This window comes from Quercus robur, chromosome 11 (genome assembly GCF_932294415.1).
Source record: "Quercus robur chromosome 11, dhQueRobu3.1, whole genome shotgun sequence".
Taxonomy (NCBI): domain Eukaryota; kingdom Viridiplantae; phylum Streptophyta; class Magnoliopsida; order Fagales; family Fagaceae; genus Quercus; species Quercus robur.
In genome coordinates this window covers 1,974,606-1,998,294 of record NC_065544.1, presented here as the reverse complement: position 1 = coordinate 1,998,294, position 23,689 = coordinate 1,974,606, and the positions used below count along the sequence as shown (strand labels likewise).

Here is a 23,689-nt window from a genome sequence, read left to right as displayed (position 1 = left end):
AAAACCTATTCTTATAGTAGGTTCTAGGTTGAACAAAATGGACATTGGGCTAATATATATATATATATTTGACTTAGATGCTCCTCATGATTTTTGGTCCAAGTTTTATGTGGATATTTACTTGATATGATATATTGATTCGAGAAAGTATCCTATGGGACACTCTCTCCATGTCAGCAACTTATTTAGCGAGCCTTTCCAATCAAAATAGGATACATGTAACACCTTAAAGTCATAATACCCTCACAAATTTCAATAGCCTGGCCAGCTCCTTTAAGTTTTATTTATCCTGAGTTTTTCAAAATTCAAATTTCATTCTCCTCTCTCTCTCTCTCTTCCAATTCCAGCTGATGGTCTCTATCTCTTCCAGTTCCAGCCGATGGTAATCCATCTGATGGTGACGATCCGACGACCACTCCACCCCGACGACAACACCGCGAAAAGAACCTATATCTTCTCCACTTATACTCTGTCATTTTACAAATACCGTGGTCTCAGACGATTCCGACAAGTTTTTTATCAAATTTGCTCACCGAAAGGTAATTTGATCCCATCTATTTTTCAATTAGCTTCATTTTGTGATTTTGATTAAAGTATTTTTTAAAATTTTAAGATTTTTGATAATGGGTATGAAACCCAAGTTGGGTGTGCATGTGTCGATGACCAAGGACAAGTGGGTTGCTAGAGGCAACTCTTTCTTCTTCTTTTTTCTGGATTTTGTGAGTTTAGGTTGGTGAATGCTGAAGGTGGTGACCGATGGGTGTTTGATGTTATTTGGGTTAAAATATTATGTTTGGCTTTTGCTATGTCATAAAATTTAAGGGAAACACAAAGTTGTTTTACTTACAAATTCATTCAAATTTCACACTCATAATAAAGAGAAAATGGAATAAGGTATAAAATTCGATTATGTATTCTCTTGCTTAAATTTCACTTTTGGACCCCTCGTCACACTTGGTGAACATGATTACTTCCTTAGTTTTGGATTGTGTTCAAGATTTTGTTGAACTGGATTATTATTATGAATTTCCCTTTGGTTTGTGAATTTTGATGGAGTGGTAGTTGCACTTGTTTGCTTATTACTACTAATATTAGTGGCTAGTTTTTTGGTTTACAATCAGTGTTACTTTGGTGGTTTTTGTTGATTGAGTTGATAAAATGGTTGGTCTTTGACTTGGGGTAGCGGATCTCAGAGGGGCTTTTGGATTTGGACGTGGAGGATTTGGATTTTGTTTTCCATTGCTTGCCTTTGGTGCCTCTAAATTGCCACCTTCAAACTAATTGGTTATATACATATATATTACCCTTTAATCCTAATCTATAGACATAAATATCACCTTTAATTTCTTCCTTCAATTTTGGGTTGAACTGATGTGCACTCTCTTAAGCTTAATAGAAAGAACTTAATCTTGGAATCATGGTTAGGGCTGTCCACGGGTCGGGTTTGTGCCCAACCCGGAACTGACCCGCCGGAATCGGGTAGGGAAAAAATGCACCCGCCGCCGACTGCCTGAGTAATCGGGTCGGGCGGTTCAGATTATGAACGAATGGCGGGCGGGCTGGTCGGAGTCGTAGATCTGAGAAGACGGCGAGAAAATGGTGAAAAAAACACAGATCCGGCGAAGAAACCCATATTTCGACGATAGTTTTCCAAATTCCGGCGATATTTCCCTTAGATCCAGCGAAAATCTAACTGGATTTGATGAGATTTCGCAAGATCCGGTCAAAATCTCACTGGATCTAAGGGAAATGTCGCCGGAATCTGGGTTTCTTCGCCAGATTCTAGAAAATTCTTGCCGGATTCTGGAAAATTATCACCGAAAACTGGAAATTCTTGCCGGGATCTGGAAATTTTGGCCGGAATCTGGAAATCTTTCAATCGGTTCGGGTTTTTCGGGTTTTAGGGGAGGAAAACCGAAACCGACCCGCCGGAATCGGTTTCTGGTGGTGAAGATCCGCCGCCGACCCACTGGAGCAGTCGGGTCAGCCGAATTCAGGTCGGTTCCGGTAGGTTTTTCGGGTGGATCGGGTTACCGGATCAATCTGGACAGCCCTAATCATGGTTGAAGTTTAGCATGATTTATTTTTGCTCTAAACTGACCTCACTAAAGTATTTTCTTTTCCCAACCTTTAAAGTTTTGAATTTTTGAATTTTGAAAATTTCTCTGTTTTGGTTGCTTAACTTTTGATGTTGTCTACTATTATGTAGGATACTTGCAAGATCGGCATCTAGCTTCAAACATGGACCTGTATGTTGTGACAGCACTATTGGCAAAGCTACAATTTTACGGACTAAGGCTAAGGCTCTAGTTGCTCATAAGCTATCATTGTTTGAAGTCTATTTGTTTAACATAGCTTAAAGACATTAAGAAGGAAATTGTTGGGAAAATTTTTCCCTTTTAGATTTGTTAGAGCAAATCTTTTGTAAATGATTTTTTTTTTTCCTTTTTTTGAGTTAGTAAATGATTTGTTATTATAACATAGAATGGTTATTCATGTATAGACTTGTGAAATGGCTTCTTATATGTAATACATCTTGCCGAATGGATTTTATAATGAATAAATTTAATAGCTTTTGGGCAATATCACTTGAGATGTCTATACTTTAAATGTTCTAACTTTTTATATTAGATTTCTATAATGTCCAATGAATTGTGGCTTTTGTCTTTAGCAATTTTTGCCTCTTTATATTTTAAAGAGGCATATGAATACAATTGACACTAATATATTTGTGTAAGGATGTAAAATTGTAAATTTGACCATATTAAAACGTTGAAAATGACAGTGAAGATAAAAACATAAATTGAAAAATGATCTTAAAGCATGAAATTATAACTACAATTCTTTTCTTCATATAACCTGTTTTGGCAGCCAATAAGTATCAGTATTTTTGAGAATGATTTGTTATAACCATAACTTGTGAACTTTGATTGCTAAACCATTAAGCTATTTGAATAGTTCACAAGTCCATTATAGTTGAGCACACACACGCATCACATTTAAACAAGTACAATCGAACAAATGAGTAAGGCATTCTTTGAACATTAGGCATATGTGTTGTGTGTGTGTATCAAATGTGGAATAATTCTTAGTCTAGAGTGAAACTTCAATGATCAATTCAATCAAGTCATACACAACTAGTACTAAGACAAGTGGTCTATCTCAATTATAGAAATGAACATATATGACTTCCCACAAAAAAATGATTACATATCTTTGAAGCTTTTCATTTGGCTTCTTTACAATTCATAATATTTGATTATTTTTTATCTTGACATCTCTTTTTGAGATCGATGCCTGAAATTTTTGATATTTCAATTTGATGAACAAGCCTTTGACTTTTGGGCACTACACATTTTTCATAAAAATTGCTTTCCCTTTTTCCTAGTCAAATACTAGTATGTGTGACGGCTTTTGCAGCTTATTATCTCTTTTCATTTTGAGATTTACATTTGTTGAGCTCTTTAAGGAAAAAAAAAATATAAGAGTGAGAAGAGATATAGGCACAAGTCTATGCATGTATCAAAACCAACATGACTATTGACTAATCATTCATGACAAGCTTGAAAATCAATTTACAACAATCACACATAGATGTCAAGATTTTTCCCACAAAGATATATGTGCATACAAAGCAAGTTAAGCTCGTAAATGCACTACGCCATTAGTACGAAGGTACTAGGCCAAACTCACATGTGATATTTGCTCAAACATAGACAATAAAACTTTTTGAATTTTTCACTTTTTATGTGGTTTTGGATTTTTTACTCACATAAAACTAAAACATAAAAGTAAGGTCAAAACAAAAGCAATGCATACAAAGAAATGCAAGATGCACAAAATGCATGAAGATATGACATTCAATGTATGAAGGGTCCTATAAAGATCGAAAGAATTAGATTAAGAATCAAAAGAGCATAAGCTCAACCATAGGAACTCTTCCTCATCCAAAAGGAATGATTATTTGGAATGAGTGTCTCAAGAGAAGTGAGACAAGGGTTGGAAGAATGAGAACCGGAGATGCACATAGTCAAGGAGTTAAGAGCATTAAACACTTTCTTTAACAACATGCTATTTTCACTCAAATCTGGATAACCCTTTTTAGCAAAACTTCCAGTAAGCTCAAGTTTTTCTTTTCTTTTGATACTTTTAAGAGCATGAAACTTAGAGCAATGAGGTCTTAGATGATCAAAAGCATCACAATAGTGACAAATAATGTGTTTAGGTCCACTAGGCTTTTTGGGAAGGGATCTAGCAATATGATTTTGTTCTCTCTTCAACTTATGACACTAAGGTCTTATATGACCAATCACACCACAATAGTGACAAGTTGGAACAAATTTAGATCCATCCAAAACCTTAGGTTGAGACCTAAACGGAGGCTTTAACTTGATAGCATTTTTCTCCACCTTTTGATTTCTTTTGTGTGGAGGAATGTACATCAATTTGTCCTTTGAGGTGGAACACATAATAGGCACAAAATCGGGTACCACAACATAATTGCAACAAATATTTTCATCATTTTTAAGAATAGGTTCAGCAATCAAACACTTGGCATGCATCTTAAGAAATTTATTTTCACATTTTAGCTCATCAACAAGTTTGTTAGACAAAACAAATTTAGCATCTAAGTCCATATTCAAACATTCAAACTCTTTCAGTTTTTCAAGAGAATTTTCAGCAAGTTTCTTATATTCCTTAACCAATTGATTGGATTCATTGAACTTAGCAATCAAATCATCCTTTTCACAAAATAACTTGCTCAAATCCTTATGAAACTTCTTAGCATTTTTCTTCAAGAGTTTAATGTTAGGAATATCAACAACACCCAAGGATTCATGTAACATAGTATCACAATCATGAGGATTATCACTCATAGAGGCATTTTCATAAACACGTGGCATGTTACATTCATCAACATCCAAAACATGCATAAAGGCATACAAAGCACTGTCCATGGCAAATAAACACAAGGGGTCAAGGATCACACTTAAGTATTTAAACCACAACAAATGTACCCGCTCTGATACCAATTGAATGTTCAAATAGTGTGTAAAACACCTTGAACGTTTAGACCCCTAAATTGCAAATTATCAATTCAAGCTTATTATCAAACAATGTATGTGCGAAATATGAAAATAAGCTAAAACAAAACTGATAAAACAATCTAAACCAAATAAAATCACAACCATAGTAGAAATTAAATGGCGAAAATTAAGGGAAGAGAGATGTAAACACAAAAACAACACAGCGATGTGTTATCGAAGAAGAAACCGAAGTCCTCGACGTAAACCTCTCCACCGCCCTCCAAGCGGTCAATAATCCACTAAATAATGAAATTGGGATACATGAACAGTAGAAGACCCTCCAAGCCTAATCTACCCAGTGTACCTAAGCCTTCCAAGCTTCTTGCTCCAACGAGGTTACGCCGAACCTTTGTCTTCTCTAGCTTACCGGATCCCGCTATAGCCCATAGCATCAACCAATATCAATTGGTCCCTTCCTAATTCTTCCCAAGCACCAAATAATCTTCTCACAAATATAGGTATGGTGAGAAACAGATTTGGCTAAATGTACATTTCAAGGATGTAACAATGGAGAAGGTGAGAGTAGAGGATTTTGGAGAAACAAAGATGAAGATTGTAGATGAGTCAATCTTGTTTTTCTCTAGAGTTTCTCTCTCAAAATTTTCTCTGGAAACTCACTACAATATGTGGGTATAAGGGGTATTTATACTGGTGTGCGTTTGAAATACAAAAGGTCAGTTTTTCCCAAACAGAGTGAATTGGCAACTTGGCCTTATGACTTGACTTAGTCGCAAGTCTGAGTCGCGAGATAACGGCCTGGCCAGTTGGAAGTTTTATCTTGTAATGCAACAGCTGGCGTGACTCTTCAGCTTCTTTACATGCTTCACACATGTGCCTCTTTTGGCAACTTGCAAGCCGTGAGCCAGTCGCGAGGCTCTACTGAGTTGCACACTCTTGAGCTTTTATTCACACTTTCTCATACACTACCCTTACATGATTCCCACCTAAATAAAAGGTTTCTAAATGCTGAATTACAAGCAAATTAACACGGAATAAAACCAACAAAATGGTTGATTAAAATCGACCTTACAAGTATTATTCATATTAACAAATATATAGAAGATAGAGTATCAAATGCCAATGATTCTAGTTTTTTTTTTTTTAGAGTATCAATTATTTTTTAACAAAGATTTTCTCAAAACTAGTTTGGAAAGAAACATTTCAAATTTTTTATATGTTTTTATATTAAGTGTGAATTTTAAAAATCTAGCATTTGGATTACATGTGCTTATTATATTCTCCATGATTGCAAAATTTCAGTAAAATAAAAAATTAATTGTTATGTCATTAAAAAAAAAGGTTAAAATTTCAAGTTTTTGAGATCTAAAATTGTGTATAAAAAAATAAGTTTATAGATAGAATAGTAAAGAATATTTGATTTGAATGAAATTTAATATGCATATTAAGAACATAAAGAACATGAAATTCAACTATTAACTTTTCAAAATTCACAAATATATATATATATATATGAGAAGCCTGAAGAATTTTTCTTCAAACTAGTTTACAGATGAACTTTGTTCATTATTATTATTATACTAAAATTTAACCAAAAAAAAAAATGTACCCAAAAATTGATGCTAGGTAATTGGTGAATTTCTTATTTTTATAATCAATTCAAATTAATTTGTGGGTTCTAATTTACTTAAATGATAAAGTTTTTTTTTTTTTCTCAAATAAAAGATTTATGTTCAAATTCTACCTAATATCACTAATCTAAAATCAAATTTTAAATTTCTAATGGGAACTTCTAACCACAATCATCGATCCAAAATCAAATTTTAAATTTTTTGTTGGAGCCATTTAACCACACTGTGACGTCCTTACAAAGGACCAATTGACACTCTAAATTGAGCTTTTCCCTGAAACCTGAAGTAACTATATTTAAAAATTATTTCTCTAGTTTATACTATTGTTTTGGCAATGGTTAAAATGAAAAATAGAACAAGGACCAAAGCATAAGTTGAATAATTGCTCTCTTCTCCTTTCATTGGATTAGTCTATTCTATTATGTTCAAGTTAAAATCATTTTTTTACTTTATCAAAAACTAAAAAATTAAAAGCATTATTAATTTATGTTATTTTATTTTCATATAAATAAATAAATATATATATATATATATATATATATATATATATATAAGTAGATGTGCAAGCTTTGGGCCGCAGTACTACTTGTTGGGTCTTTCCAACATCATTCATAGGCTTTGTGGGCTTTGACTATCAATACATTCGAAGGACCGTTTGGTAATGTTGTTCTAGTAACATTGTTTGTATTTTTAAAAAATGTGTGGATAAAAAAATGTGTAAAAATACGTATAATGTTGTTTAAACACTGAAAACTGTTGTTCAAAATACACTACCAAACACCCCCTAAATTGCCCGAATAAAGAAGAGAGGTTAAAAGGTAATCTAAAACAGTAAAACATAGACAACACATATTCAACAAATTTCAAAATAACAATTAAGAAATACAATGAGGCCAGATTTTCTCGTTTGTGTACAATAGAGCAGGAGATACAATAATTACATATGCACACAATTACAAATTAAAAATAATAATTTGGTCAGTGCCAAAACTTTCACACGTGTAGGAAAACCCAGATTACAAAACCATTTCTAGTAAAAAAATTCTTACTCTTTGATGCTTTGTTGTGACTTGTTACTATAGTTATAGTTCTACAACAATATGGGCAGTCACCACAAGTTCGAAGCCAGGGATCCAATCAGGCAGAGTGGAAGCTATGGGAACATGGCAAGCGTATAAGCTCATCTCCCTTCACAAATGTCTCCAGACATAAACTACAAACCTGTGAAGCTCTTGATACCTCCAGGTGCAAACAATTTAGAGCCTCCTGACTGAGACCAGGTGGCTTCTTCTTTGGTTTTTACAATAATTGTAGCCTCTAGATTTGAGAGGTCGGGCTAGTAATGCTTGAGCCTCCAGCTGACTGGCCTGCTGATGCTTGAGTACGCTAGTCTCGATCATCAACAAGCGTTAATTCAGGGCGGTCTGACAAAGTCACAAAGGTCTCCCACTTCCCCTAAATTATAAAGCAAAACCAAACAGGAGACTATTATTTTGATTCAAGGACAAGGGAAGAAAGATCTTCACATTCAGAATATTTTGACAACTAGTCTAGACCATAATAACTTGTGCAGGTTGGAACAAACGATATCTATGGTAGCACAAACAGCATCAGCAGTAGTGAGGATGATGTCAGTAGTATCCGCAGCAGAAATTCACAGCAAATGACTAATGATATGAAAATACTTAACAGGTTCAAGATACTGGAAAAATCATAAAGATAACGGAAGCCCAAGAAAAATTTGACAAAAATCAAAATTGGATGAGAAACACAATGATTGAAGAAGCCATCCATTAAAATAAGCCGAAGACGTTTGATGAATAAATAGCATAGAATTCAGCACTTACTAAAATAAATAAAATATATTAGGAGAATTTTGCCACAATAATAAATTACGGTGTCTTGCCCCAACTGCCAGAATTGCTGCCCTATTAATATTAAGTCATAAAATGAGATTGATGGAATATACTACTCTCTGGTAAGTGGGCAACATGTTTACTGAGCTTCATAATAGAACCCGGTGGTGAGAACCAGTATAATTAGCCATTGCAATTACTAAACCAAGTTCAATTCCTCCAAAGGGGAAACCAAAGCCAAATTCTAGTGTGTCCCCAAAGTTAGGATCACAAATGATGCCTAATTGCACTTTGATTTCAATTTAAAATTTCATAAAGACAGAATCGGTAATCATGACAAAAGAGCTCAAGTGCGGATCTCTGGGGATTCCAAAGGGAATTCCATGGATTAGGACAGTTGTCACCATGTCACATCAATCTCACATAAAAAATAAATAATAAATAATAAATAATAATAAAAAAAAATCATATCTAATTAAAAGAAAAAAGTGATAAACCCTTTCAAATGATGTGCCACAACCTTAATTGTCTGTCACAAATCCAACAGGCATGATCAAATGGAGCTTCCCCTTTGATCATCCCATCAAACCACCTACCCAATTCAGACAATAAGGGACGTTTGGCAAACAATGGAACTAGTTCAGTTCTAATACAAGCGGAACCAAGAACAAAACTGAACTGGTTTATTTTATTTCGAGTCTGTCTAGAATCATATCAAAACCAGTTTCACTTAATAGGTATGCAAAATTTCCTAATTTAAAACTAGATTATGGTGAGAAAATGCATATGAAAACATCAAAATTTTCAGAACTTGAATTTGGAGAGAATGTATATTTGAAAGAACCAAAGTTAAAACTAGTTTTCTAAAGGAACATATTGCGTCCCATTTTGAACCAGTTCTTTGAACTAAAAAAAATTAAAACCAGTTAAGTTGTTCTTGGTTGGCCTAGTTTTGTGATATGCTAAACATCCCTTAACAGTATAGGGCTGTCAATACAATCCAACATACAAACACACACACTATGCAATTCCTCCAGTCATAAATACTTTTGTCATAAGAAATTTAAATTATGGACATCATGAAGAGGATAATTAACTGCAGGAAAGTTGAAGATTTTTCTGGCCATTCCATAAGGATTAAATGGGTCACTGACTCACTATAACCCAGTTTTTACACATAGAGGTCCATCTAAAAGTGGAGTCAGAGAAGAAAAATGGATCCATCATCAGACATGAAAATATGGTATCAGATTGATCGATTCAATACATTCATAACTTCACCATCAAAAGCATTGGTGGCAGTCAATCTTGGTATTGTACAGATGTGTCATGACAATTTTGGCATAAACATATTATTGATGACATAAAATAGATAATAATTTTCATGTAATGTCCAGACTCACCCTTGGAAAATTCCAAATTGCATATCACAGTAAGCACTGACTTGTTTGCAGAAAGAGGCACCCCTCTGAACCTCTCCAGAAGCCTAGCCCTTGCAAGCAGCACAGCTCCAGGAAGCCTGTCCTCATTTTCAATCAACCCTGGCCTACTTGTGCTGCTTAAATTTTCTGTGTTGGCACTGTTGCTTGAAACAAATTGACTTGCACTTTGCTCAGGTTGAACTGCTACACACTCCTTCTCAAGCCAACACAATATAAAAAATGAGGGGAAAAAAGTATGAAACTCTAGGCACTGAGCCACTGTACAGATTGATTTTGAATCTCATACTTTCACCACACAGAAACATAAACAAAACCACCATTATGACTTAGTATCCCAGGTTCATTTTTTAAGGAAAGTGTTTTCACCCCTGAAATCCACCCCAATAATATAGATACCAATTAAACATTGGGTTAAAGAAAAAATTTATATAAACACTCAAATGATGAACATGTCACAAATGAATCTCACATAACCAGTTGCTATTCCTCGTACTTTTCACTCAAAATATGCACTGTGCAGAGATGGGAAAATAAAAAACTACAAAGAGAAGCAGCTCATGCCACCTATCTAATTTTATGCCCTTCTCCCCTAAAATTCAAAAAGTCCTTAGCTTACCAACAAAGTAACAAAACCAAAGTTCTTGTAATATTATTTATAGAAGAAATAGATAATGGCTCCTAGTTAGATGTTCAGTGCATTGTGGCACATACTCTTCTCCAGGGTGCTTAATGGCTCTTGACCTGGGCTTTTATCTTTTGTAGTTGGGTCTTCACCCCCTCAAATCAGGTTCAAGAATTTCTTTTGACACAAAATCAAAAGCATATTTGGTTAATTTACATGGAATAGAAATAGATATTTTGCTTTTGGAACCTTGCTATTTACATGGAAATTAACAAATGAAGGAATTTAAACTCCCATGATTTAAAATCCTATTTATCACAAATTTCATTGTTTGGTTAATTCACACTTGATTCCAAAGAAACAAACCAAAAGTAGTGAATTATTGCTAAAATTGAGCTCAAATTTCAATAAATTATCCGACACCAACCTAAAGAACCCTACCAATCGCCCAAAAATTATGTTATTTCATCCTCAGAAATTTTGAAATCCCTATTAGGAGAAGCCCCAATCCAAAGATGCCACTATTTCCATTTTTAATGTTGCTCTCAAGTTCAACATTAAATTCCCTCCTGAATTTGCCACAAAAAGTGTGAATGAGAGAGAGAGAGACACACATACACAATGGAATCACATACAAATAGAGAAACTATGATGCCTATGTGTCACTTCACTTACAAAATAGAAATAGGATCTTAGATCTTTTGGGAGTAAATTGACTGCCCTTGATGGAGTTTTTGAATTCCCAACTAAACCATCCAACAATTCTTCTAGCTTGAGAATCTCAAGGATAAATGATATCAATCACTAAGTTGCTGCTACAAACTATAGGCACATCAATTTCAGCTTTTCCACCTTCTGCATTTGAAAAATCTAACTATTAAGAATAAACCCCAAAGATAACCAATAAAAATTGGAAATCAAGTTCTTAATATCATCATAACAATTAACTGTCTTCCTCTTTTTCAACAACAATCTTTACTAGTGGTGCCCAGTGATTATTGGATTACTTCCATTTTCAAATGAAAATTACAGATTTTGATAAACTGACATCTCAAGTCAAAGATATCAGTAGTTTATAATAATATCAGGAACAAATTAAGGTCTTTAAATGGCTTGAATACAAAGAAAATGTACAGCATGATTTCTTCTACACTACAACTCCTTAACTTTTATTTGTGCTCTTTGAAAATTTTCAGGGGCCAAACATGAGAATAAGTAGTTATAAATGCATAATATTCATCAATCATCTTACCAGTTAATTCAAAATGAAACAAGAATTTCACTTGAGCTTTGCTAATAAAAAATAGTACTAACCTTCAATAATTTAGGAAAAAGAAGCAAATATTCCCCAAGACAGTCATCCAGGAAAAAATCATGGTGCTGGATAATCTATTTTATAAAAAGATATACATCAAGAATTAGTCACTCCCATACGCAGCTTTATTTGTATAAAAGAACCTTGTATATACAATTTTTTCTTAGAATTTGTACATTCAAATCCTACATAATTTCTTTTTGCTAGAGGAAAAAGAAACCTATTTAACATACCTCTTCTACGCATTTTACAGTCTTAAGTTTGTTATGCATTATGCGCTAATTGTGTTCAAGATCTTGAGAGTATGTATTAATATGTTTAGCAAAAAGTTAGTGCACTTGGTATTTTAAATTTTATGACAAATTTTGGACATAAAAGTAACGTAAAAACTAAATGAATTCATAATAACATTAGAATTATGATCTTCACTAGCATGATAAGATACTTTTAGCAGGTCAGATATGATTAAGAGCTCACTAATTTCAAAATCATTAGCACCTTTTACATACTCAAGGTAATGATTTGTCAAGCCAAAGCTTATTAATTTTGAATATTCTTATACGGTTATCTTCAAGTAAGGATCCAATCAAAAACAGAATTGTAGAAGACTGCAGGGTTCTTTTTTATAATTATTTTTCTTTAAATAAAACTAGTAGTCTATATTTTGAGTGCATATTGATAACCAAACCTGAACACCGTGGCCACATTTTTTCATGTCATCCAAAATTTTTTCAGTTCCCCAACTTGTTCCAGCAATACTTGTACAGAAGCTAGGAGTCCTATTCTCGAGGATGTACATTTGCCTTCAATACTTGGAATCATAATCCTGAGTAAGGCTCTCCTATAAAACATTAATGTATTGTAAGCATCTAAAAACAGATTTGAAGAACTCATAATTATTATAAATGTAAGCAACATATATACCTTCTGAAAGATTAGATCTTTGGTAACATCAATACCAACCATAGTGGAGGAAGAAATCATCAATAACAAACAAGCTATAATATCAAAAATCCACAAATAATTCCCAACATTTTGACAAGATTATGTAATTTGAGACAATATATACTATCAGCAACAATTTAAAAAACAAAGCATTTAAAATGTAATGGTGTGTTCAAAGGACCTTGAAACTACGACTATTGGCAAAGTCAAATCCATTTCAAAACCTCCTGCTCTATGAAATTAACGATGGCATAAGCATATAAGGTCGTGCCAACTGAAGTTTGAATTTTCAGAATTGGTGCTAGCTAGTAATAAACTAATAGACAAAAATCCTAATACTCGCATATTAAGCTAACAATGGAGAAATGGAATAAAACTCAAAATTTTAATAAATCAAGAAGTATGAGTAGCTTCATTATCAGAGAGAGATTATGCAATGAACACGTAACTGCTTGTTTTTGTAATTTGTCTAAAAATTGAAATAGGTTTTTCATAATTTCTTTCATCTATTTTGCATTTTCTTTGGGTTAGTTTCTATTCAAATTATGTTGGTACCCAATCCAATGAATGAGCATCCAAAGATGCAAATGAAACAATGCAACTAAAAAAAAAGAGACATACCTTGGCATCAAATGCTAAAGAAATGGAATGAGAACCATGAAGAAGAAAATTGTTTCAAGGTTCTTTTTTAGATGGAGGCGTATATCTTCTCCCAAGTTCGATCAAGATTTTCTCATTTTCTTCAATGGAGAATACAAATTGAAGTCAGAATCATCATCACTGACAAAGTTATGGGCCATTGAAGAAGAACCCAAATGAAACCCCTCACTAGCAGTTAAGCCAACTCCCAAACCTGGCAGACCCAAGCGTAATTTTGGCAAAGAAATGTGGCTAGTGTCATCAGGGACAGTGACTTGAGGCTGAGGAGGCAGATAATTTCTTCCCATGGGAGAAGTGCACAGTGACAAACTCGAATCACATCCATCATCATGAGAGCCCTCCAAAGGTGAGTCAAAATCATTATATGTTGTTTCCATTGAATTCGAATGTGAAAGCTCCAAACAAGAGTTTAAGAGGTGGGGGGAAGGCATGACAATGTTTGAAAAAGAATGTTGAACAAGAGGACAGATGCATTCAGCATGGACCCCACACCTTAGGATATGAGATAAACTTCCAAATTCAACATCCACGCATCCCCGCTTAGATATATTAAAATTTCCGCACCTTGACCAAGGACGAGCAAGTACCTTAAAAAAGCATACATGATTACAAGTCATATTCGTAATCCGTTTGATTCTTGGAGGAGTCCAATAAATCAACTTTATACCATTAAATTTCAAGGAGACTTGAACAGTAGCATTCCATTCATTCGGTTCCAAAACAACACAATAAGCAAATTTTAGATAATCACAATCAGGACCGACCCAGAATGAAATGGAATTTCCAACACTTTGATGATTGAACCACTTTGGAATCTCTGATCCAGGTAGTATAAGTTCATAATCCTCGCAATCAGATTGATTTTGTTGTGGTAGGCAAAATTCTCCAAACTGTTTGCAATAATAAAATTCAAACAAATTTAATAATGTATTTTCGAGAAGGTAAAAAGGGTGTTTCTATATAACATTGAATGAAAGAGAGAGAGACACACCTGATTGAACAATCTATTTGATGACTGTGGATGTATCGAATGGGAGTTTAGTATATACACTCCTCTTATAGATAGTGGAAGCCTTGGAATTTCCCGAAGATACTTACAACATTTTATTCCAATTGTCTTTAATCTAGTGAACTTAGTGATGCTTTCCGGAATGGTAATAATATTGATTTCATTTAAGTATAAATGTTCCAATACAGGAAAGTAATCAAACTTCATTAAAAAATCTAATTCAATTAGATTTCCAACATTACTCAGATCTAGATTTTGAACGTTGCTTAGATCTAGAAACGCATATGACTTTATAAAAGTACCACGTCCACACCAGGGTCTCGATTTGCCAGCATATATACATAATATCTTAGACGGTGGTAATTTATAGATGATATCTTCAAGATCCACAACATTTTTACAGCAATAGCTATATAAACCATGAAACCACTTCATTTCCTTATACCAAGTGAAAGGCCATTCGTTGAAGAGGAAAGGAAAAAAATCAAGACTTGTGCAGGAAAAAATATTCAAAGTGTCGAGAGATTTCCACATGAGATCGCTTGGAAGATTTTGAAGTTTTTCACAACCTAAAAGATGCAATTTTTGAAGCTTCTCAAGATATCCAATGGACTTGTGACATTCAACTAAATTTTTGCAATATGAAAGGTCCAATTCCTCTAATTTTGGGGCGCATAAATTAGGTACTTTTGTAATAGACACACATTTATAGAAGTTGATACGTTTCAAATTCTGGAATTGAGGCTCCTGTAGAAAAATAAAAAATAAAAAATTATGTTCAACAAACTTTAAATTAAGAAATTTTGAACATAATTTTTAAAGAAAACCATACCTGCTGACATTCAACTAAATTTTTGCAATATGAAAGGTCCAATTCCTCTAATTTTGGGGCGCATAAATTAGGTACTTTTGTAATAGACACACATTTATAGAAGTTGATACGTTTCAAATTCTGGAATTGAGACTCCTGTAGAAAAATAAAAAACAAAAAATTATGTTCAACAAACTTTAAATTAAGAAATTTTGAACATAATTTTTAAAGAAAACCATACCTGATGACATTCAACTAAATTTTTGCAATATGAAAAGTCCAATTCCTCTAATTTTGGGGCGCATAAATTAGGTACTTTTGTAATAGACGCACATTTATAGAAGTTGATACATTTCAAATTCTGGAATTGAGACTCCTGTAGAAAAATAAAAAATAAAAAATTATGTTCAACAAACTTTAAATTAAGAAATTTTGAACATAATTTTTAAAGGAAACCATACCTGATGACATTCAACTAAATTTTTGCAATATGAAAAGTCCAATTCCCCTAATTTTGGGGCGCATAAATTAGGTACTTTTGTAATAGACCCACATTTATAGAATTTGATACGTTTCAAATTCTGGAATTGAGACTCCTGTAGAAAAATAAAAAATAAAAAATTATGTTCAACAAACTTTAAATTAAGAAATTTTGAACATAATTTTTAAAGAAAACCATACCTGCTGACATTCAACTAAATTTTTGCAATATGAAAGGTCCAATTCCTCTAATTTTGGGGCGCATAAATTAGGTACTTTTGTAATAGACACACATTTATAGAAGTTGATACGTTTCAAATTCGGGAATTGAGACTCCTGTAGAAAAATAAAAAATAAAAAATTATGTTCGACAAACTTTAAATTAAGAAATTTTGAACATAATTTTTAAAGAAAACCATACCTGCTGACATTCAACTAAATTTTTGCAATATGAAAGGTCCAATTCCTCTAATTTTGGGGCGCATAAATTAGGTACTTTTGTAATAGACACACATTTATAGAAGTTGATACGTTTCAAATTCGGGAATTGAGACTCCTGTAGAAAAATAAAAAATAAAAAATTATGTTCAACAAACTTTAAATTAAGAAATTTTGAACATAATTTTTAAAGATAACCATACCTGCTTAAATAACGTCTCTAATCGAATTCGACTACTACATGGCATCTTGAGTTCAAAAAGTTTTTGAGGACAAAAATTGGATGGTAATGGAAAAGGATAATTAGGCCAATCAAGAATCCTTAATCCGTTCGGGAGAAATTTAAGTTTTTTACAAATGTGCACATTATGAACTATAAGATATTTGAGATTTCCCATCCTTTTGAAAGCGTTAGCTGCCAATGTAACCTTTGTTGGTTCATCAGAGCACAAAATTATGCCTCGAATTTCATCTGAACCCTGTTTGGATAGAGCATTGGGAGGAACACATTGCACACTAGAATTTGTCAACATCATAACAGTTTGATATTTTAAACAAAATAAGTTAATGATGAACTTATATTTTTCTGAACATTAAAAAGAAAAAAGAAAAAATTGATTTTTTTTTTTTTTTTTGCTTTAAAAAGAAGTGAAGAAAAAGAAGTTATACCGTATTTTCTGTAAGAACTTCTAAACCATCATCATAACACCATAGCCTTGTACGTTTTCCAAGCACATTTGATTCTTGTCGAACAATTTCTCTACCCATTTGTTGTATCAAGTCATGCATCCATAACTCGTCAGATTCAACCCTTATGAGACACTTATCAATAAGATTTGAAATACCAGAATCCGGATATAAATTGCAGGTAGCTAAGATATCCACAACATAATTTTTGGACCATCCTTTGAAGAAACATGCAATATCGAGGAAGATATCCTTTTCAGTTTTGTCCAATCCATCAAAACTTACTTTTAGTATATTTTGAATTTCTTTGTTTGGAATATTCTTATACTTTTCTAATTCATTTTCCCATTGGCAAATGTTTTTTCTTGCACGTAAATTATAACCTATAAATTCTAGAGCTAATGGAAGGCCACTGGCATAACTTATGAATTGATTTGTAAGTAGTAAATAATCTGCCTCAGGTTCGTCTTTTTTGAAGGCACACTTACTAAAGAGTTGAAGAGCTTCATGTTGATACAATTGCTCAACCTCGTAGATTAAAGGATCAATTTCAAGAGTGGCTAGCACACGTCTATCTCTTGTGGTTATAATAACTCTACTTCCTTTATCAAGCCAATCACATTTTCCAAGAAAATTTTCTACTTGGCCCAATTTATCCACATCATCAAGAATCAAAAGAATCTTTTTACTCGAAAGTCTTTCTTCGATCACATTGATTCCTCTGGATGTACTGTGCACCTTTAATTCTTTGCTCCCTAAGATCTCAGAAAGAAGTTGCTCTTGTAGTTTGATTATGCTACTATCTGTTCCTGAATTTTCTCTAACATTCATTAGGAAGCTACTTCCATCAAATAGATCAGCAACTCTATTATAAACAGCTTTTGCAATTGTAGTCTTTCCTATTCCTCCAAGGCCATGAATTCCAACCATGCGAACATCATTTGACTTGATATCTAAAAGACTTTCTATGACTTCTGCGCGAGAATCTATTCCAGTTGGATATCTAGCAACAGATAACTCTGTGCGATTTAATTTGGTAATTGATACCACTCTAATAATTCCTTTGATACACTTATATTCAGGAGAACTGCCAATTGTAGAGCACAGGAAACATAGTTAGAATAGCTGGAAATATAAATACAAAAATGAACTAAATTCAAAATGGTTAGTTGTGACTTACAAGGGACACATTTTTTAAATTAAGTAAATGTGCATGTAACTCATGGTCATAGATTAAAGGCGATAATTAATTTGAGACTTAAATGTTCATTTTTTTTCTTCTTCTTCTTCTCTCTCTCTCTCTCTCTCTCTCTCTCTCTCCCCCCCCCCCCCCTAACAGTGTCACTACCCCTTGTTCTTGTTCTTCGCCTCATGCCTCTTGCCTCCCCCTTCATCCTACATCACTAGCCCATTTATAATACTCTGAAAATGAAATGATTAAGAAAAATTGCAAATTATTAAGCTGATGAGCCTTGATTTAAATCACACTTCCTTCTCTCATAAGTGTGGGTGAATGGTAAAATCATCGGATGAAAGCACATTAGATGTGTTTGTAAATTACCTATCAAGTAAAAATATAAAAATAAACCTTCTATTTGTGTTGGCCTTCAATGCCTTAGTAGTAGCAGTGCTCTTAGTGCCTCAGTAGATAGTAGTAGCAAAAATTATCATAATAAAATATTTTCGTAATTTGGCATTTAGTGGTCATAACAAAACCATCGGAGGTTTGAAAGCTATAAAAAGACACAAGATTAGTGATTAGATACATACCCATCCTCATGATGCCATCCAGACAAACTAGCTGCTAATTTAAAACTGCCTCCCAGCTTGCGTACTTCAGATGGATCCACTTTGTAAAAAACTGGTAAAACTCTTTGTCCATTTTTCTTACACTCAAGAATTTCGGTAAGTGCTTCACGGCACCAAGTGGAAAATGCATAGTTTTGAGAGAATATGATAATTGAAATCATTGATGATTTAATGGCTTTGATACGTTGTGCTGAAATTTCTTCACCTCTCTGGAGATCTTTATTATCAAAGAAGGTCTTGAAACCTCCGTCACACAAAGCCTGATATAAATGGCCGGTAAAACCATGGCGAGTATCTTTACCTCTAAAACTCAAGAAGACATCATAGTCCCACTTGTGAGTGGAAGAAGAAAAGGAGTCTCCCTCATCAGTCGGGAAAGCTGCCATCAAGATCTATGAGGAGAAGATTGGAAAGATCAGAGATGTGATGAAATGAGAAGTACAAGAGATGAGTAAACCACACCCCAAAAAAAAAAAAAGTGTCTTTTGACAAAGAGCAATTTGAATGGAACGCTCAGGTTGAATGAACAATTAGGAAGGGGAATAGGAATGAAGGCCTTGGAAAAGAGGCTTTAAATCGACAACAACATAAACAAAGACCCAAATGCAAATTGAGAAAAAGGGAAAAGCTGAGAGAAAGTACCTGTAGAGTGGAGAAAGATCAGCGATGGGGTTTGGGTCGGTAACAGCTCGGCGATGGGGCGTGGCTTGCGTGGGTCGGCGATGGCTTATTGAGCAGAGCAGAGAGCTTCGGTGAGGATGATGGATGAACGGAGCTGGACCTGGAAGATGGGGGAGGAGGATGAGGAATCGGGTCGGCGATGGTGTGTGGGGTCGACGGTGAGGATGATGGATGATGGATGATGGATGAACGGAACTGGGCTTCGAAAATGGGCGAGAAGGACGATGAATCGGGTCGGCGATGGTGAAAAATAGCAATTTGAATGGAACGCTCAGGTTGAATGGGAATAGGAAAGGCCTTGAAAAGGAGCCTTTATAGCAGAGAAATTCCTACGCGTCTTCAGTTTTCCTAAGAAGTTAAGTAGAAAATTGCAAACCAGTGTCTTTTTGTGTATTTGACTCACCGTGTTTATTCAATAGAAAAAGAAAAAAAAGTAGTTTTAGACTACCTCTTCCTCGAAGTTTCCGTGGTGCAATCTTTCCAACCAACGGTCCCACGCGGTTTCAACTTTCCTTCCAACAAGTTAAAGTTGATTTGATCCATCACATTTCACTCTCGCGTGTACGAAGGTTTTGATTGGAAAGTTGGAAGGTGAGATAAATTAGTTGGGTTTAAGATTGAAAAGTTTTGGCATAATTATTAATTGATTTTTTATTTTTAATAATATTAATAAGATTAATTCTAGACTCACAAATTATTTTATAATATTTTTATAAAATGTTAAAGTGGTTAATCTTTTACTGATTTTGTCTAGATTTACTATTAATATCACTTTTTCATTTACCAATAATCAATTATCACATCAACAATTTATTAATTTTTTTGTAAAATAGTTTATATCTCTAGTATTATTTATATTAACAAATATATAGAAGATAGAGTGTCAATTGTTAATGATTCTAGTTTTTTTTTTTTTTTCATAGAGTATCGATTATTTTTTAACAAAGATTCTCTCAAAACTAATTTGAAAAAAAACTCTTCAAATTTTTTATATGTCTTTATATTAAGAGTAAATTTTAAAAATCTAGCATCTGAATTACATGTACTTATTACATTCTCGTGCTTGCAAAATTTCAATAAAACTTAAAGAAACAATGCAAAACAATGGCTTTTTGTTTTAGAATTTCCTAAGAAGTTAAGTAGAAATTGCAAAACAATGACTTCTTGTTTTAGACTTTTCTAAGAAGTTAAGTAGAAACAATGCAAAACAATGACATTTTGTTTTAGAATTTCCTAAGAAGTTAAGTAGAAATTGCAAAACAATGACTTTTTGTTTTAGACTTTTCTAAGAAGTTGAGTAGAAAAAATGCAAAACAATGACCTTTTGTTTTAGAATTTCCTGAGAAGTTAAGTAGAAATTGCAAAACAATGAAAAACAATGACTTTTTGTTTTAGAATTTCCTAAGGAGTTAAGTAGAAATTGCAAAACAATGACTTTTTGTTTTAGAAAGGTCACTGAGCATTCACCTTCTGTTTGACTATGTAAAAAATAAATAAATAAAGTGATGCAAGTGTAGTGGTCTTTAGTAGCGGTACTTCAAGAATTTTTTTTAGGGTAGTCATTAAGAAACTTAATTATAAAAAATATAATAAAAAGATAATTTCATATATTGAAAAGAAAAAAAAAAAAAAAAACAAACGCAAATACATAAAATTTTACAATTTCCTTTTATGAGTTTTTATATTTTGAAATTAGTTTTATTATCAATGCTATAAACTATATCTTCTTCAAATTTTAGTTAAATTTTTTTTAGGTTTTTTCTTTCTGTTTAAAAGGACCTAATATATTATTAAGATAACCAAAGTTTAATTTTGTTGGACCTAAAAAAATTTAAAGTGGTCACAACATTTTTTTAAGGATAGACAACTCATAAAATTTTTAAAATTTATATATATAATTATTATTACTTTTCCAAGTCAGGGTGGTCTTGTGACCACCCTACCTTCAACATGGAGCCATCCTTGGTCTTTAGGGACCTTTCATAACTGATTCATGGTTGTTTTTGGTTTTGAATATTTAAAATGAATAAATTTGAAGAACAATTGTTAATGTAAATTATTTGATATAAATTTAATCACACATTGTGATAAGAGTTTGGAGATTTTGTTATTTTTTAATTAAAAAATCATTTGAGATATTATGGGGTGTTTGGCAGAAGAACATGAGTAATGTTGTTTTTGTTTGGGTGTTTTTAATATACGTGTGACTGATAAAGTGTGTTAAAAAGTATGTAAGTATGTTTAAAATGCTCAAAAAAAATTGCTTAAAAGAGGCTACGGGCCCTATAAATTCGAATGACATCTAACACATGGTCATTTTTGTTGGGTGCATCATAACACTTAGGCTCCAGCCCACACTTGATAAAACACCTCATTAAAGAATTGTCGGACAAGCCACAAAAGTCAGCCTATTTTCTTATTGGGCAGTGACTTAGGCGTGTTGGATACGCTGAGGGGGAAAAAGAAGAAAAGAAGGAAAGTGAGAAGTATTTATTGTGATTTGATGCTAAGAGTGTGAAAGGAAGAAAATAAGGAAAAGATGATGAAATATAAAGTAAGGCCATTCGGCCAAAGACGGGTGAAGAGGACAAGTCCCAGCGACTAGAGAAATTATAAAGTAATCGCGTGGACACATCATTTCATTAAAAAAGTTCTACGTGTTTAAAATTTGAGTTAGAAAATTTTTTTATACAGAAATTGATTAAATATTAAATAAGTGAGAGTTCTTTTTATGGAATGGTGGATAAATAACGTGATTCATTAAAAGACTGTATAATTTTTACAGCTACTGGAAAAATTATAAGGTTATTATTGTGGACAAGTGACGTAGTTCACCATTCCACTAAAAAACTCTTACTTACTTAAAATAGCTGAGTTAGAATTTGTTTAAAACAGAAACTTATTATTGACTCAGGAATTTTAAGTAAGTGGAAGTCTTTTAGTGGAATGGTAGACAAGTAATGTGGTCCATCGGATGACTATATAATTTCTCAAGCAAGTGAGACTAAGAACGGTGCAGTCTTGAAGAACTGCGTGACTGAGAGTAAGCAAAAGATAAGAGAATTATAGAGAGTAAGAGAAAATTGTGAGAGATACTCAGTGAAGAATAGAGCAATGAGTGAAAAGAAAAAGAGAGTTTTTTCTTTGTTTAAGTTGCATCTCTCAATGTTGTAAATTCTATTTAATATAGTGAAATTATTCGAAATTTGTCATGTGGTTTTTTCTTCAAAGAGAAAGGATTTCCAAGTAAATCTTAGTGTTCTTGTGTGGTTGTGCTTGATGAAATTCATTCACAGCTATATATAATTTTTCCCAACAATTTTAAATCCATGTATAATAAGTGTGCGTTTGGCTCAAGCTTAAAGAGCCAGCTTATTTTTGCTACAATTCATGGACCTTATTGCACTTTTTAGTACTATTCATGGGTCCTCACTTTCAGTAAAAAGTTTTCAATTTCAGCAAAATAAACGGATCTCAAACAGACACATAATAAGCGTGCGTTTGGCATGGATTATTTTTGCCAACTTATTTTACTATTCAACTTATTTTTGTTACTATTCATAGGTCACACTGCGTTTTTTCGTATTATTCATAGATTCCATTGCCAACTTATTTTACTATTCAACTTATTTTAATGACTTTTTGTTTCAAAAGTTAAGTAGAAACAATGCGAAACAATGACCTTTTGTTTTAGAATTTCCTAAGGAGTTAAATAGAAATTGCAAAACAATGACTTTTTGTTTTAGAAAGGTCACTGAGCATTCACCTTCTGTTTGACTATGTAAAAAATAAATAAATAAAGTGATGCAAGTGTAGTGGTCTTTAGCAATAGGGTTTCAAGAATTTTTTGTTAGGGTGATCATTAAGAAACTTAATTATGAAAAATATTTAAAAAAAAAAGATAATTTCATATATTTAAAGGAAAAAAAATATGTAAATATATAAAATTTTACAATTTTCTTCTATGAGTTTTTATATTTTGAAATTATTACATTAGTTTTATTATCAATGCTACAAACTATATCTTTTTCAAATTTTAGTTAAATTTTTTTTAGGTTTTTTCTTTATGTTTAAAAGGACCTAATATATTATTAAGATAACCAAAGTTTAATTTTGTTGGACCTAAAAAAATTTAGAGTGGTCACAACCTTTTTTTAAGGATAGACAACTCATAAAATTTTTAAAAAATATATATATATATATATAATAATAATAATAATTATTATTATTATTATTATTATTACTTTTCCAAGTCAGG

At 32.8% G+C, this 23,689-nt stretch overlaps 1 protein-coding gene across 12 annotated transcripts in view; it reads right to left on the bottom strand.

Moving 5' to 3' along the window:
* Window positions 1-10,006: 10,006 nt before the first annotated feature.
* LOC126705379 (disease resistance protein RPV1-like) overlaps window positions 10,007-23,689 on the bottom strand; it is a 52,286-nt gene continuing 38,603 nt past the window's right edge. Inside the window, exons 1-14 of one of the 12 annotated variants that reach the window (XM_050404358.1) lie at window positions 19,393-19,706; window positions 18,712-19,142; window positions 16,924-18,028; window positions 16,458-16,733; window positions 16,238-16,372; window positions 15,578-15,712; window positions 15,358-15,492; window positions 14,508-15,272; window positions 13,478-14,406; window positions 12,600-12,752; window positions 11,911-11,985; window positions 11,272-11,451; window positions 11,038-11,165; window positions 10,007-10,154 (exon numbers count right to left, since the gene is read on the bottom strand). In XM_050404358.1, the coding sequence (XP_050260315.1) occupies window positions 13,579-14,406; window positions 14,508-15,272; window positions 15,358-15,492; window positions 15,578-15,712; window positions 16,238-16,372; window positions 16,458-16,733; window positions 16,924-18,028; window positions 18,712-19,136 (3,804 nt within the window). In that variant the 5' untranslated portion in view covers window positions 19,137-19,142; window positions 19,393-19,706 and the 3' untranslated portion in view covers window positions 10,007-10,154; window positions 11,038-11,165; window positions 11,272-11,451; ... (1 more) ...; window positions 12,600-12,752; window positions 13,478-13,578. Of the gene's footprint in view, window positions 10,168-11,037; window positions 11,166-11,271; window positions 11,452-11,910; window positions 11,986-12,599; window positions 12,753-13,477; window positions 14,407-14,507; window positions 15,273-15,357; window positions 15,493-15,577; window positions 15,713-16,017; window positions 16,153-16,237; window positions 16,373-16,457; window positions 16,734-16,923; window positions 18,029-18,711; window positions 19,143-19,392; window positions 19,707-23,689 lie in introns of those variants that run through there. The other 11 variants (XM_050404357.1, XM_050404364.1, XM_050404361.1 and 8 more) reach the window with 11 other exon arrangements.